The 15,431-nt window shown below is 36.6% G+C and overlaps 1 protein-coding gene across 1 annotated transcript; it reads right to left on the bottom strand.

Moving 5' to 3' along the window:
• Positions 1–2,789: 2,789 nt before the first annotated feature.
• LOC113112408 (aspartate aminotransferase, cytoplasmic-like) lies at positions 2,790–9,630 on the bottom strand. The gene is made up of 9 exons (XM_026277956.1): positions 9,399–9,630; positions 6,974–7,155; positions 6,603–6,726; positions 6,285–6,397; positions 5,922–6,026; positions 5,437–5,587; positions 5,160–5,325; positions 4,619–4,761; positions 2,790–4,234 (listed from the first exon to the last, which is right to left on the bottom strand). Exons 1-9 carry the CDS (start codon positions 9,505–9,507, stop codon positions 4,095–4,097), a joined length of 1,233 nt encoding a protein of 410 aa, XP_026133741.1. The 5' UTR covers positions 9,508–9,630; the 3' UTR covers positions 2,790–4,094.
• Between the last annotated feature and the right edge of the window lie 5,801 nt (positions 9,631–15,431).

Below are 15,431 nucleotides of genomic sequence, written 5' to 3' on the forward strand. Positions count from 1 at the left end.
CCTCTATGCTAACAGTGATCTATCACACCACCGGGAAGTCGAACACAGAAAGCACAAAGACTTAGACTGGAAACCACTGGATGTCTGTTTCCTTCCCCTTGATATTTATTCCTAATATTTAATAGCAATAACCAAGCTAGCCCCTTTTATAAAGCTGCTTTGCATCTTGATGGTCAGGAGTGAATTGAATGTGCCTGCTTGCTTTCAGGCCACATGGGGTTGTGCAATACTGTGTGCTAAAACCCCTGTACAGAGAGCACATGCTGACAGAGAGAAAGAAAGGGGAGGGGGGGGGGGGGGGGTGCAGCACTTTTTAACGTCACGGTGCTGCATTGCAGGGTGGACTGAGTGATAGATGCTGACTCCTGGATCAACCCCTCCATATAAACACATGATTGACTCAGCTGCTTTAGATGAGAAATCCACTGTATATTTAAGCATGTGTATATTTAAGCCTTAAACTGAGGGTACTTGCTAAAGACATTTAGAAAATCCTCTCCAGCTTTCGCTCTCTGTACAGTGAGTCGGCCGAAGGAAATATGTTTCTACAGAGTTTACAAAGACTTGTATTTGAAAATACCTGAGGAATTGTGTATGACTTTATAAATGTTTTTGCTTTGATTATATAAGAACATTATATATATATATATATATATATATATATATATATATATATATATATATATATATATATATATATATATATATATACACATACACACACAGTACAGACCAAAAGTTTGGGCACACCTTCTCATTCAAAGAGTTTTCTTTATTTAATGAGTATGAAAATTGTAGATTCACACTGAAGGCAAAAAAAAAAAAGAAAAAAAAAAGAAAAATAAATTCAAAACTATGATTGAACGTGGAATTATATATGGAATTGTATACATGACAAAAAAGTGTAAAACAACTGAAAATATGTCATATTCTAGGTTCTTCAAAGAAGCCACCTTTTGCTTTGATTACTGCTTTGCACACTCTTGGCATTCTCTTGATGAGCTTCAAGAGGTAGTCACCTGAAATGGTCTTCCAACAGTCTTGAAGGAGTTCCCCGAGAGATGCTTAGCACTTGTTGGCCCTTTGTCCTTCTGTCTGCGGTCCAGCTCACCCCTAAACCATCTGGATTGGGTTCAGGTCCGGTGACTGTGGAGTTCAGGTCATCTGGCGCAGCTCCCCATCACTCTCCTTCTTGGTCAAATAGTTCTTGATGCCTTCAGTGTGAATCTACAATTTTCATAGTCATGAAAATAAAGAAAACTCTTTGAATGAGAAGGTGTGTCCAAACTTTTGGTTTGTACTGTATATATAAAGAGAATCAAATGTCTTATAGGTTTTGATGTGGTATTTCAGAATGAAAAGTGTGAAAAGTTCCACTGGCATCCCAATAAATTAAGATTTGTTTCAAATTTGTCTCAGAAAACATAATTTTTGTTCAGTTGCAGTAAACAAGTACTGCGAAGCAATATAAAAAGTCAAAGGTTTATTATGGTACATTTGAGTTCTCAGTCCTGTTATGGAAGAGAATGTTTTAGATTCATATCAACAAATTTCACTTCAGTTAGTACATAACGTTCATTAATGTTTAACAACTGCTGGACTATTTCAGGATGATAACCTTTTCTGGGTCTTATTTTGAGGCAGAACACGTTCTTTGAATATGGTTATCATAAATTGTGTTCAGATAATGCCACTCGATCACTCAAAATTGAAGGCCCATTGTCAGTGATGCAATTTGTGCCGGTTAAATGGTAGATTCTTAAATCTTTGCTCACTGAACTTAAAAATATGTTTGAAGCTTTGCATGGAGTAAAAAATACCTTACCTTAAAGCACTAGTTTCTTTATCAAATTTAAAGAAATTTAGCATTACATTACTTGCTCACCAATGGATTCTCTGCAGTGAATGGGTGCCATCAGAATGAGTCTAAACAGCTGATAAAAACAACACATTATTCAACACTCCAGTCCATCAGTTGTTGCCTTGTGAAGCGTAAAACCGATTTGTAAGAAACAAATCCATCTTTAATGGGTTTTTATCTTTAAACTGTGGCTTCCAGTTAAAATACAAGTCTTCTATCCATAATCAGCAGAGAAATATGCACCGATCAAGCTGAGTTTATAAGTGAAAATAGTCTAGGACAGTTCTAAACAAAAATGAGGGTGGATTTTGATGTAACAGAACAACAGATACTGATCTGCTTCTTACAAACATGCAACTTCACGAGATGTTAAGAGATGAGTCTTGTGGGTTACTTGTGGATTATTGTGATGTTTTTATCAGCTGTTTGGACTCTCATTCTGACGGCACCCATTCACTGCTTAGCATCCATTGGTGAACAAGTGATCTAATGCTAGATTTCTCCAAATCTGTTCTGATGAAAAAACAAACCTGGTCACAGTAAGTTTAAAATTGACAAGCATATAATATGAATACTGCATATAGAGTAAATTCTAGCAGTGCCAGTCACCCTCTATGTGCAGTTAACAAATCAAACATTTTAAAAACAATACACCATGTATTTATCTTTAAAAATTATTTTTGTGCCAACACTGTTATATTCAAACCTTTAATATTAAGAACTGTAGTCTCATTTCTCAGTTTATGTTTTGCGCCAAAAAATCCTCAAACATATATTCAATGTCATTTTTACTTTTGAAATTAGTTAATGCATCCACACTGAAAATGAGTATGAATTTGTTTAATAATACCCCATTCTTCTGAATGATACTGTCAATATACCATCACTAGGACACGTGACTTGTGCAAATAAGACAGCAGAAAACATGCTAGTTTACGTCATTTATTTCAATGCACTTTGATTAGTATATTTGTGCTCAAAGAGTTTTCATACTTCTGGAGGACTGATCTTTTGAGACTAAGCTGGGTGGGAGAGCATTATACTTGGACTAATGTCTGAACATTCATTAAATGTTCCTGCAGTGCACAAATGAGCCTGGACACAAAAACACAGCAGTAAAAGTGATGGACCAGAATAATAATTTAAAAAAAAGACACCAGAAAATAAAGTGCAAATCAATGCCTGGTCTCTTCACAACCCAGAATTTCCAGAACATCAAACACGAAAAGCTTAAAAGAATATTCAACCCCCAAATCACATTTTTTTGTATAATTAAATCACCTTCAGCTGTCAGATATCCAATATCCCAAAATGTACCTTTTCATAGACCACAATACCAGGTTTCTTCTTCCATTGTTTTAACAAGTCACAATAAGTTTTCAAGGTAAAATGTTTCTTCAAGCCATTTAATTTGAGGTAAGAGCAACCAGAAATAGACAGTGAAACAAAATCAAAATCTAATGCCCCCATTCATTCAAGTTCTAAAGTTGTCTCTGTTTGCATGTTTTAAGAATACAGCCCCATCAATCATGAAACATGCAAACTGTCCTTCAGTTCATCACTCAATACAATGAAATTTCAGACACACTGTGATAAAATTCCATAAGTTAATTTAATAAAGGCTAGTTTTCACCCATTTCAACTCAAATGCTGACTATAACTCTGATTCATTCACACTAACCTGTTTGAATTTAACCGAAGACCATGAAAGATATATACCATAAAACCAGTCAAGCTGTACCTTCAGGTTAATCAAATCAATGTTAATGGTTGACTGTAAATCCCACCACAGAATGCTTATTCATAGAAACAAGATTTGCATGAACTCCACAGATAATATTTTATACATAGTCTCTTTTGAAAACTTAAGAGCAGGATGAAGTGAACCTTATGATTTAAAAAGCTGATGCATTTATACACATTGTTTTGTGCAAAAAACTGTGCAAAAGGAAAAAAAAGTGGGATGAAATGTGTACACTGTTGATGTTTCCTTGACATATTTTGTGAGATTCACCAATATATATATATATATATATATATATATATATATATCTGGGACGGTTTCATTGCTTTATAATTAAAAGTTAAAACAGAATGTTGAAATGCTGATGACTAAATTAAACCGGGAGAGCTGGAGAGTGAACGGGTGCATCAGTGTGTGTGTGTGTCACTGCATGTCTATGTTCCACACACACAAACACACACACATAGACAGGAAGTGTGGTAAAGGTGCTTATTGCACTGTAGTGACAGCCTCATGAATGGACTCGGCCACATAGTCGATGTTCTTGGTGGTGAGTCCACACATGTTGATGCGCCCACTCGCCATCAGATAAATGTGCTTCTCTTTCACCATGTACTCCACCTGCTTAGCTGTAAAACAGAAAACAACATTTGAAACACACACTGCATTAATTAACAAAATATCAAAGTGCCAGCTTTTAACTATTTCCACAGTACAAGCTTTTAACTATTTTCTCAGATCTATTTTCACAATTACACTTCTAGCTATCTTCTCAGTACTAACTCTGAACTATTTTCTAAGTATTAGCATTAACTATTACTCTCACTTTTAAGCCTATAACCTAAAAGGCTTAAAATAAAGATTTGAAAGCATAGCAACTATTTATCTTCAGCTGCAGTAATGTGTAAGGAAAAGTAGCTAAAGCATTCGTGACTGCCGTGTTAGAACAGATGTTTCCAGTGGTGAGACGCTCGGATGAACGAAGTGTGAAAGCGCTAGAAGGAGATGCTTACGGTTGAGTCCGGTGAAGCTGAACATGCCGATCTGTTCAGTGATGTGCTCCCAGGTTCCTGGAGTTCCCAGTGCTTTGAGTTTCTCCTTCAGCTGAGCACGCATGAGCAGGACCCTGTCTGCCATGGTCTTCACATTGTCCTTCCTGTAGAAAGATGGAAAACTGGCAGACTAGTAACAAACCTTAAACAAAGCATACATATACACTGGTGAATCTCACAAAATATGTCAAGAACACATCTACAAGTGTAGGTCACATTTTAACCCACATTTCTTTCCTTTTGCACAGTTTTTTGCACAAAACAATGTGTATAAATGCATCCGCTTTTATTTTAAATCATCATAAGTTTAAGGCAGTACACTAAACACTATAAACAGTTTACAATTTAATATATAATTGATCTTTTGCATCACAGTGATGAAATAGAGATTCGTTTTTTAACACACTAATGAGAATTTGTGGAAAATGGACATCATCATATGCATCAATGTTTCGTTGTTGAACCAAAATCATGAAATTAGATGAATTTGAACTGCATTTACCATTCAGCGAAGAGTTCAGGGGTGTTGAGTACGATGGCAACCAGACGTGCACCCTGGGACGGAGGGTTGGACCAGGTGATTCGAGCAATCTTCTCCATCTGAGACAGTACACGGTTCAAATTGTCTTGGTCTTTGGCTACAACAGTCAGGTTCCCCACTCTCTCATCTGTGGAGTCAGATTATTCTTTACAATCAAATGGTTCGTAACAAGGACACAGTACAAGGCATTAAAATGAAATCTCTAACAACTAACATAAACTCCGCTGGGACCACTTACTGTACAGACCGAAGTTCTTTGAGAACGACTGGGCACAGAACAATTCAAAACCCTGTGACACAAAGTAGCGGACAGCCCAGGCGTCCTTATCTAAATTTCCTGAGGCGAAACCCTGATAGGCCGAATCAAAGAAGGCAAACAGACTCTTTCGCTGAAGAGAGAGTTGAGAGAAGAAAAAAGCCAGATAACAACATCTCTGCCATACAAAAATGCACTTAGAGCTCCACTGATGAACTTTACAGTAACATTCTGTGCCCTGTATAACTCCTAACTAAAATTCTGATACATGTTGGCTTTAGATAATTATGCAACAGTTAACTCACTGTTTATAAAACTGCAAAGGGTTTAAACTTAGACAACAGTAGGTTGTAATTGCACATTGTGCTTAAATGCCTTATTACATGTAATTAGGATCTATTTTTGCATCAAGGGCTTCAATGTTCTAATCTTAGTCAGCTGATGTGGGGTTGTTGTGATGGTCTCACCTTCATGACATCAGCGATCTTCTTCCACTGGTCCTGGGTGGGATCTGTGCCGGTGGGGTTGTGAGCGCAGGCATGCAGCACAAAGATGGAGTGATCAGGTGCACTCTGACAGGAAAGACATGGTGTCAAATGGACTATATATATATATATATATATAAAGCAGAGGTGTTAACATTTATTTCAAAGGGCCAAAAATCAAACAAGGTTTTTTTTTAATGGGCCCAGCAGAAAAAAATTAAAAAAAAAAATCTTTCAAGCTCAACACTTGTTTTTGTGCACAATCAAAGATTTTTAGATAACATTTATCACTGATAAATATGTAACTACGAAGAGCTTGTTTCGTTTCAAATAAACGCTACTAACCTCGAGGTCACCCAGAAAACCTTCCAGATCGAGTCCACGCTTCCCTGCATCCCAATATTTGTATGGACGGATGTCCTCAAATCCAGCGTTAGAGAAAACAGCATTGTGGTTCTCTAGAATAAAGACCACAAACTGAACTGAACATTTTTAGAATTTGACATAATATATATAGAAGTTAATTATTGAACTTAAGGTCAGCATGAGAATAGTTAAGCTCTTTTGAGGCAAAATTTGTACATATTTTATACTGTAGTCAATTAAATATTAGAAAGACATTTTTTTACAGTATTTCCTAGTGTAATTCGATCTTATGCTCACCCCATGTTGGCGCAGACACATAAACTGGAGTTTTTGTGTTGTCGGTTCCATTGTACCAACGGCGAAGAAACTCGGCTCCGATCTTCAGAGCACCAGTGCCACCTAAACACTGCACAGCTCCAACCTGCAACACAAAAAAACAGTAACAAAAACCTCTACATTATAATGATAGCCAACCAGTTCAAAATGTGTTAACAAGGTCTAAAATAAACGTTTTGCTAAATCCAAAAATGGAATGATTTCTGTAGGATCATGTGACACTGAAGACTGGAGTTATGATGCTGAAAATTCTGCTGTGCATCATCATTTTTTTTATTTTTTAATGTTTTGATATAGATGATCAAAACAGGATTTTAAGCATCTCATCTGACCCGATTGTCCTTGATGGCAGGACTGTCTTCACCCAGAGCGATCTTAGATGCACTGGAGCGAAACTCTGGCAGGCCTAGAATGGGCAAGTACTCGTGGTTCAAACTATGGTCATCAGCGATCATCTTCTCCACTTTTCTCACCACGGGGAGAACCCAGGGCTGGCATTCATCAGTCCTGTAGGCTAAGGAGAGGAGGAGGATGAACATTTAAACCAGACTACAAAATACAAAGGCAAAATTCAGATTTGTACACTACCACTCAAAAGTTTGGTGCAAATAATTTTTAAGGAAATGTATATATTTTTTTAACTAACTAAATTTTGAATTTTCTACTCATCAAAAAAATTGCCGAAAATATAATGTCACACTGAAGACTGGAGTTATGGCTGCTGAAAATGTAGCCTTTTAACATATATCTAAATAAAATTAAGTTATTTCAAATTGTAATATTTCATAAACTGTTTTTGCTATATCTTTAATAAAAAAATAAATGCAGCCTTGATGAACATGACAGACTTCTTAAAAAAAAAAAAAAAAAAAAAGTTAAGTCACTTCCATTTGTATAGTGCTTTATGCAATACTGGTTATGTCAAAGCAGCCATACAGTGTTTCTAAGCTTTACAGTTTGTCAGAAATGCAAAAACACAATCACAGAGTCACAACCCAAACTTTTGAATAGCGTACATTACAGCTTCCTGAATTCCTATCTACTCAACTTCTGTTATGTGGAATTGTTCCTTTTTATCAGGGCTGTCTATGATCAGGATTCATCTGTGAACTTTTCCCCAAGAGCAAAATTAGCTTATTCGACACTAAACGTGTACTGCTCATATCCGAATGCATTACAAGAATGAACAATTCTACACAAATACAGAACAAAACATATCCAAAGAAACTCGGTCCTGTACATAAACTGGTCAAGTTGTGGAATCAAAAGATTTCGAAGCAGAGCAATGATTTTAATAAATCTGAATGTCTGAATGCATCAAATATTAGAACAATGCGCAATTTATGGTGCAACATAATTTAGCATAATTATGAGCCTTTAAGCAAAAATATATTAGAAAAGAAGCATATTCTGAAGCATGTTGCTGTCACATTCTGCAGAAGCATGGCAAGCTGTAGTTAGAGACAGTAAATGTCTTTAGAAGGCATATGAAATCAGTGTTCTGGGTTGTTCAAGAGGGATAATCGTTTCAATCTGAAGAAAAGACCACAGGCCAGGGGGAGGTGTTTAAAAACAGTCCACACAATCATGACTCAGGGAAATTTAGAGATGAGACTTTCAGCTTTTGCTCATGTCTCAGAACCTCAGGAGTCATGGTGTCAGTAGGGTTTCAGGAAAAGAAGAAGATAAAGATGATCCTCCGAAGGTTTCGCTCTCTGAGGAATCAGGAATGACTACAGATGACACGTGACGACTGCTTCTGCAAAATAATACTGTTGACATTACACAAGCTATTCATCCCCAGCTAACAGCACTGCACAAGGGCCTGGTCTCTGATAGAAACAACCAGTGCCGGGAGAGCAACTTTATCCTTCAGTATATTTAGCTCCTAGATGCCTCTGGAGCTAAATGCGATGTCCTTAGTTTAATGTCAGAGTTTAAGTTCATTCTTTATTATACATTGACTATATTTTAGAGTTATTAAAGAAGCATACATGTGAACTCTTTAAATACTGCTCAAAAGCATCCCAGGATATAGCTCAAAACTGTGCAGAACTACTTTGAAAAGGTCAGACATAATATGATTGTTAACATTTAACATTAATATTTTAATGACTTGACTATCTATCAGAACCAATTACAAAAATTTGAGCACTATTCTTTAAGTGTGTCCAAACACACACATACATTATATATAAGTATATATAATGCACACACATCAAATATTTTTAAACTGTGCATTTAATGCGTTTTAAACATTATTAAAAGAGTTCAAGTGTCAGACTCAGACGTCTATATTCGCTTACAAAAGCAATTACAAGAATGTAAGCTTCAAGGGGAAAAAAACTTAATTCAATGTGTGCATGATTTGCATATAGTCTAAAGCGATTTAAGTGCAGTACGTTAGTATACAATAGTTTAATTTCAAATTATAACCTACATGAAGAATCTCATTTTACTGGTGATGTTTTTAGATTTGAGAAAACTAACGGCTAATCTGTAATAAGGTGCTGTGGTCACCACCATATATTATTATTATTTTTTAAACAGACATGTTTAAATGCAATGAGTAATGCTATAGTAAAGCAGAGCAGACACAAGTGATCGATTCTTATTATCGATAAGAGGCCTACTGTTGTCATAGAAAGAGAATAAATAACTGTGTATACATGGCTAAGGCATTCATAAACTGACAAACACTGACATTCATATTTATATAACGTTACTGTGATATGAAAGTACGTGTGCATCTCTCACCTCCGACTCCCAGGTTCACCTTGCTGGGATTCTGATCTTCACGGAAATCTGCTGTCAGTTTAAACACTGCGACAGGAGCAGCCTGCGGGACTTCACCAAATATCGACATGATATTACGTTAATATTTCTACAAATTACGAGCAAGGACAGGGAGAGTGATACGCAAGTACCGGTGTGATGAGACAGACACACTTTAACCTTCAGATGTGAGATTTGAGCAATGGAGGACAGGCGTGTCTAAACTAACCAATAGAAACCCAGAAGTATATGTTCGACACGAAGATTACCCAATCATCTTTTAGAACAAAAACGTCAAGCCGCTGCGTCATCAAAGAACGCGCTCGACGGCACTGCGGGGACAAATGGCAACGCGAACGTGTAAGAGCGACGTGCCTTCTGACCAATGAGAAAGAAGAGTGGGCGGGCTATGTTTGCTTCAATGGGCAGCGTTGTTTTCATTCACACCCACACAGCTGATCTGAGTTCCATACACAGTTATCTGGATCATGTTGTGTAATTTATGGGTGTTATGTGCGTTTATGAAAACAAACATTTCATAATATCCTACTTAGTTCAATTTAATGATGATAGTAAAACTCAAGCTACTTTCACCTTACACCAGATGTCAACCTAAAACACTACTGAATCTGATGTCAGTAAATCAGTAAATTACAAGACGATCAGTTTATATGTTGTAAAAGAAGACTGATAGCAAGTTTCGTCGAGGAAATAAAGCACTTGTTTTGGATATACTTAACAAAATGTAATTAATTAATTAATAACAAAACTATAACACACACACACACACAGACACACACACACAGATGCAGTTCCTACATTTTTGAGAAGAAAAAATAAATAAATTTGTATGTTTCTTAAGTCATGTCCCTGTGAGGCCACAAGGTGGCGGTCTAAGCTTTCGATACTGTCTCACACCTAAACACTTGAGATCTGTTTTAAGGTTTCTAATGGAATCATAATTCAAGGCCCAAGAGGGAAAAAGGAAATATGAGCTGTTCTGTTAGTGGTATTTATATCATGAAGGTCTCTGAAAATGTATGTTCAGGCAACATGTGATCTCTTGTTCATTATCTTACCACTTTTCCATTGTCTCTTTCAATAATAATACTTTATCTGAAGTTAGCTATCATAAACTTTTAATTAAAAAAAGAAGGTTTATATTTACTTATTGATCATGTGCTTTTAAAGGATATATTTATTATCAGGATACTGCTGGTAAGCCACTCTACGCCTATATTGTCCATCCTAAAATTGTAGATTTTTGTCAGTTTAAGAGATTATGCTTTCACTTCTCTTGACCTGCTATTAGTGGAAGACATGAACCTGAAAAAGATACGAAACTGCCATCTCCCACTTAGACAGAGTGGCAGCACCATCAGATAGCTTATCAACCTCAAATCACCTGCACAGCCCAGACCTGTATTTCAAGTACTGTGATTGCTTTGTTTGAGAAAGTGAGCAAATGATTTAATAACCTGCAAAATCCTAAGATTTTAATTAACAATTCATGTGGAAAGCATTTTTCTACTTCTCTTGAAAATAAAGGTTACAAAAGGGGGTTTTCATAATAATAACATATATTTTTTGTCTAGTTTCTAGTTTAAAGAACATTTTAATAATCTAAAGAACATCCACTCTTTAAAATGAAAGCTCTTTATTGGCATATATGGTTCCATGAAAAACTTAAACATCTATGGAAACTTTCCACTGAACAAAAGGTTCTTCATAGTGGAACGGTGGTTTTGAAATTAATATAATGTTCTTCACACCAAGAAGAAAAAAAATAGGTATTTTAAGAACTGTTAACTAAATGTCCTTTGAGGAACCAACATAGTTATTCTATGGAATCACTATTAAAGTGTTTATTCTATGGATCACTCCAAACCTATACCTCTCAGTATGATCGTATGCCCTCACAACCCCTAGGAGATATGGAGGAGTAACTTCTACACCTGCAGCATGGCCTCCGTCTCCATCTCTCAATCCCATACAGAAGATGTTTGCATTCTTTGCCCGTCAATAAGGGTAGCTTACCTGTGTGTTAACTGTCAGCTTGGTAATTATGGGATTTGAAGCTTCCAGCACAAGGTTTGTTGGCCTGGGGACAGACAGAGAGAGGCTGAGAGAAGAGTGGAGAGCACAGAAGCACATGACACAAGTGCCTCCTGGGGAATCGTTTGCAGCTTCTGTCAGCTAATACCATATCAAAGAGCATTCATTAGAGACCCGCCTCAACAAATACGAAAACATTGGAACATTATAAGTTTGCAATAACATCAACAAACATCTGAAATGCACATTCAACACTGCATAATAATCAGCTTCATTCTGACAAAACAGTGTTCAAAAGCTAGACTTCAAAAACATGCATGGACCATGACGGAAAGTCGGCAGCTCATAGCAAACATGTACACAGAGCGACATTCCAGTGCAGGACCTTCTCGTGTTGTTCACGTGTTACATTAGCCTCCCTGCTAAGGGTCAGCGCACTTCACTGAGTGAGGGCCTTTTCTAAACTCCATGTTGGTTATTTTGTGTACTGTTGCTAGTTTCAACCATTCTGTTTGATGGACTTGACTAAAGGACCACCATGTTTTCCCTTCACTGCATTCTGAGCTTGAGGACCCGAGACGTTCCAAAGAGAGCAGCTATAGGTGGAGCTCAGAAAGTAGGTTAAATATCATGAGTCACTTTTTAAGAAAAGAGAGAAGAAAGAAACGGGAGAAAAAAAATGTTGTACGAGACACCTCTTAAAGATTCAGAGTGGGCATGAGGGACATGTTGGTAAGATATATGCTGTATTTGGAGAAATGGGCTAAAATGTCCAAAAACATATTTCATTTGACATCTCTGAAATTCATCATATCTCAGCAAGAATGTAATAGTTTCTATGTTCACCTTTGTCCCTATGGCCATTTTAACATGTTATTTTATTTTCAGATGCTATTTATTATAAACATGTATTACTATTATTATTTTAATGTAATTTTTAAGTTTAAAAAATCTATATATTTTAAGATCATATATTTACATCAATTCAAAAGCTTAAATGTTTATTTATATTTTATTTTATTTCATTTAATGTTTATTTTATTTCAAGTAAAGGAAATATTAATCACACTAGTTTAATTCGTTCCATCACATTTCCATTTTTTTCGGTGTGAAGTGACATTTTAAACATTTTAGAAATAAAATTGGTAACTCATTGTTTTTGGTAATTTCATAGCTAACTATCATGTATCCTAAACAGATGATGGTTATGCAGAATAGAATATTCATAAGTGATATTTACCTTGATTTTTCGCCTCTAGTTTCAGAAATTTCAACCACAGAGAATTTTATTTCGCAACCAACTACTCTAACAATAAAAATATTTTTATTGGGCCAAAATTGTTGGTTGTTTGAATATCAACTTTTGAGACATTTGTTGAAATTTGTGCAAATATTTGTACATGTAATAATTAACATAATATTTTTATAGTTTAAGATGAAATGTTTGAGTTTGTGACAAGAGTAAATCACTAAAATCTCCACATGAAGGACATCTGAATGTCTAAGACATTTCATAGATATTGTAAACTTGATCTTCATTAAACAAAAAGTTTCAAAAACGTAACCCTTGGGACATAAACACTGAAGAAATAACCGTCGACTTAAGAATCAACCAAATCTGAACTAATCTGAACGCTGAGAAGAATGTCTATGGTGGTTACGGCCCTGTATGTCAATATGGATGAAAATATGATGCATAAGTGCTGTTAAGCGTGATTAAAGTGCCATTACTCATTGAAAGACTAATCCATAATAGTTCTGTACAAACAGAACAAGTCACACCCTACGAATACATTTACTTGTATGACTTTCATAGTAGCAAAACACAGATATGTGTGCGCCTGTCTACAAATTGAACAGATGTTCCTTTTCTTCCAATTTTGACCTTGACTACTTTTCGATCTGACCCTTTTAAACAATGGGAGGAAGTGCAACCTCATGTCTACAAGTCTGCTGCCACCAATTGGTTTACGTCTTATTGAAAGAACAAATAAACATACACGAAAAGGACCGTACAAACACCGTCTTAATTCATACCTCACCACAAACATGTCATAATGGCAGCAGAATCATAGCTGATACATACAGCTGTCCGCAATTAGCCTTTATTTACTTCAGTCACCAGATTCAGAGCCTTTGTATGAATGCTGGGATTGTCACTCATAAAAATATATGGAACACAACAAACTGCGTCTCTTTGCCATGATTTTCAGAGGTTGTGAAACCACACAATTATGCTTGTTTGAATTAGCAGTTCTGACAAATGTCATCGCACAAATATTTGCAAAGCAGATTTGACAAGAAACCGCATCTTTATGGTCTCAGAGATTATAAATGTAGCACACTAATACTTCTGATTTTTCAGCAATAAATAGTAAAGTCACGGCGATGAAAGAAATCCATCGCAATCACAGAGCCTGACAACTTGGAAGACTACAAGTTCCTACATGTCTGCTATGAATACTTCTGAGAATTTTTCTTTTCGTCCTACACTGTCATACTGCCATTTTTTTCCACTTAAGAAGCCAAGAAAATAAAAGCCATTACCAGTAATAAATCGGATCTCAAAAGTCTTTTTGACATTAACATGTTAAGAAAGACAGTATAATAACTCATTATAATCAATCTGAGTTTCAAAATAGCTGAATAATAAAACGTCTTATTATTTAATGTGTCTTCTAACAGCACAAATCATCACAAATTTATTTAGGAATTTCTTTTTTTTTTTTTTTGGACAAAATTCTGTTGTGGAAATGACATTTGAACAATTTTTGGAATAAAAAAAAAACTAAAATAAAAAAATTCTAACCATCATGCATTCAAAATAAACACAAAAAGATTATATATTCACTTCCGAATGCATATTCTGACCAAAATATTTCTCAATTTGGTAACCAAGTACACTAAGCAAAAATGTTGGTTGTTGTGGAAATGACACCACAACTGTTTATCACAATCGTCAATTGATCAACTAGCCCTGCTTGCACAAACCAAGGGATTCCCAGCACTGCAATCTCAGGGGCCGCACACAACTTGTCTGTTTCCCAACTGAAACGAGCCGCTCCAAACCCAAGGAAAATGTAGGAGCAGAAACGAGCTTCCTTTTTATTTACAGCTGCGACGGCGAATGAATGGGATCTCATGCTCGAATAGAAACAAATTGTCAGTTTGATGGGAGACGCCACACTGGCTGCTCTGAGTAACACAGGCTCCCTGCTCGCAACATGTTTATCCAGTGGAAGGTCATGTGGTGTGCATCCCCAAATGAACAACATATAAATCTGAATAAAATTAATTGTATTATTGTTTGAATGACAATCTTTGTAAACTGTGCACATACCAGCGGTCAGATGAACTTGAAGCAACCTTTCCTTTTATTTTTGCCTCTCTGGCATGGCCCAGGGAATGTTTAGACAAAAAAAAAAAAAGAGAGGAAATCTAGCCGTTCACATCCCACTCGAAGACTTTGTGTAGCTACTCTGATTCTTAATCACTCCTGTCGAATATTTAGGTTTCGGCCTTCCTCTCTCACCACATGACACAGTGTAGGTCACACACATTATAGGCTAAACGCTCGGTAATTTGTGCACATGTATACAAACACACACCTGCAGGGTTAAGGCCATGAGAGAAAATACAGCTGTCTAATTTATTAGTCCCAGGAGGCTGTGTGGATTTCTCCTGGCCTGACTTCCGTCATCGGGCTTCCAGACCAGACCTCCCTAACTCAGAGCTCTGGTGTGACAGGGAATGTCTGGTGCTGCAGTGCCTCGCCTCCCTCCTTTCCTCCCCGTCTGCGGCAGAAACGGGGAAGGCTATCAGTCATACAGCTGGGTCAAATGCACAATGGTTCCAGGCGAGGTTTCAAGGCCTGGCGCAGCACACGGCCTGAAACCAGGAGCTGATAAGACTCACCTTCCGGGACCTAACAGGATCTGCACCTCTTCAGATACGCGTTGT

Source organism: Carassius auratus, chromosome 13 (genome assembly GCF_003368295.1).
Source record: "Carassius auratus strain Wakin chromosome 13, ASM336829v1, whole genome shotgun sequence".
In the NCBI taxonomy this organism is placed as follows: domain Eukaryota; kingdom Metazoa; phylum Chordata; class Actinopteri; order Cypriniformes; family Cyprinidae; genus Carassius; species Carassius auratus.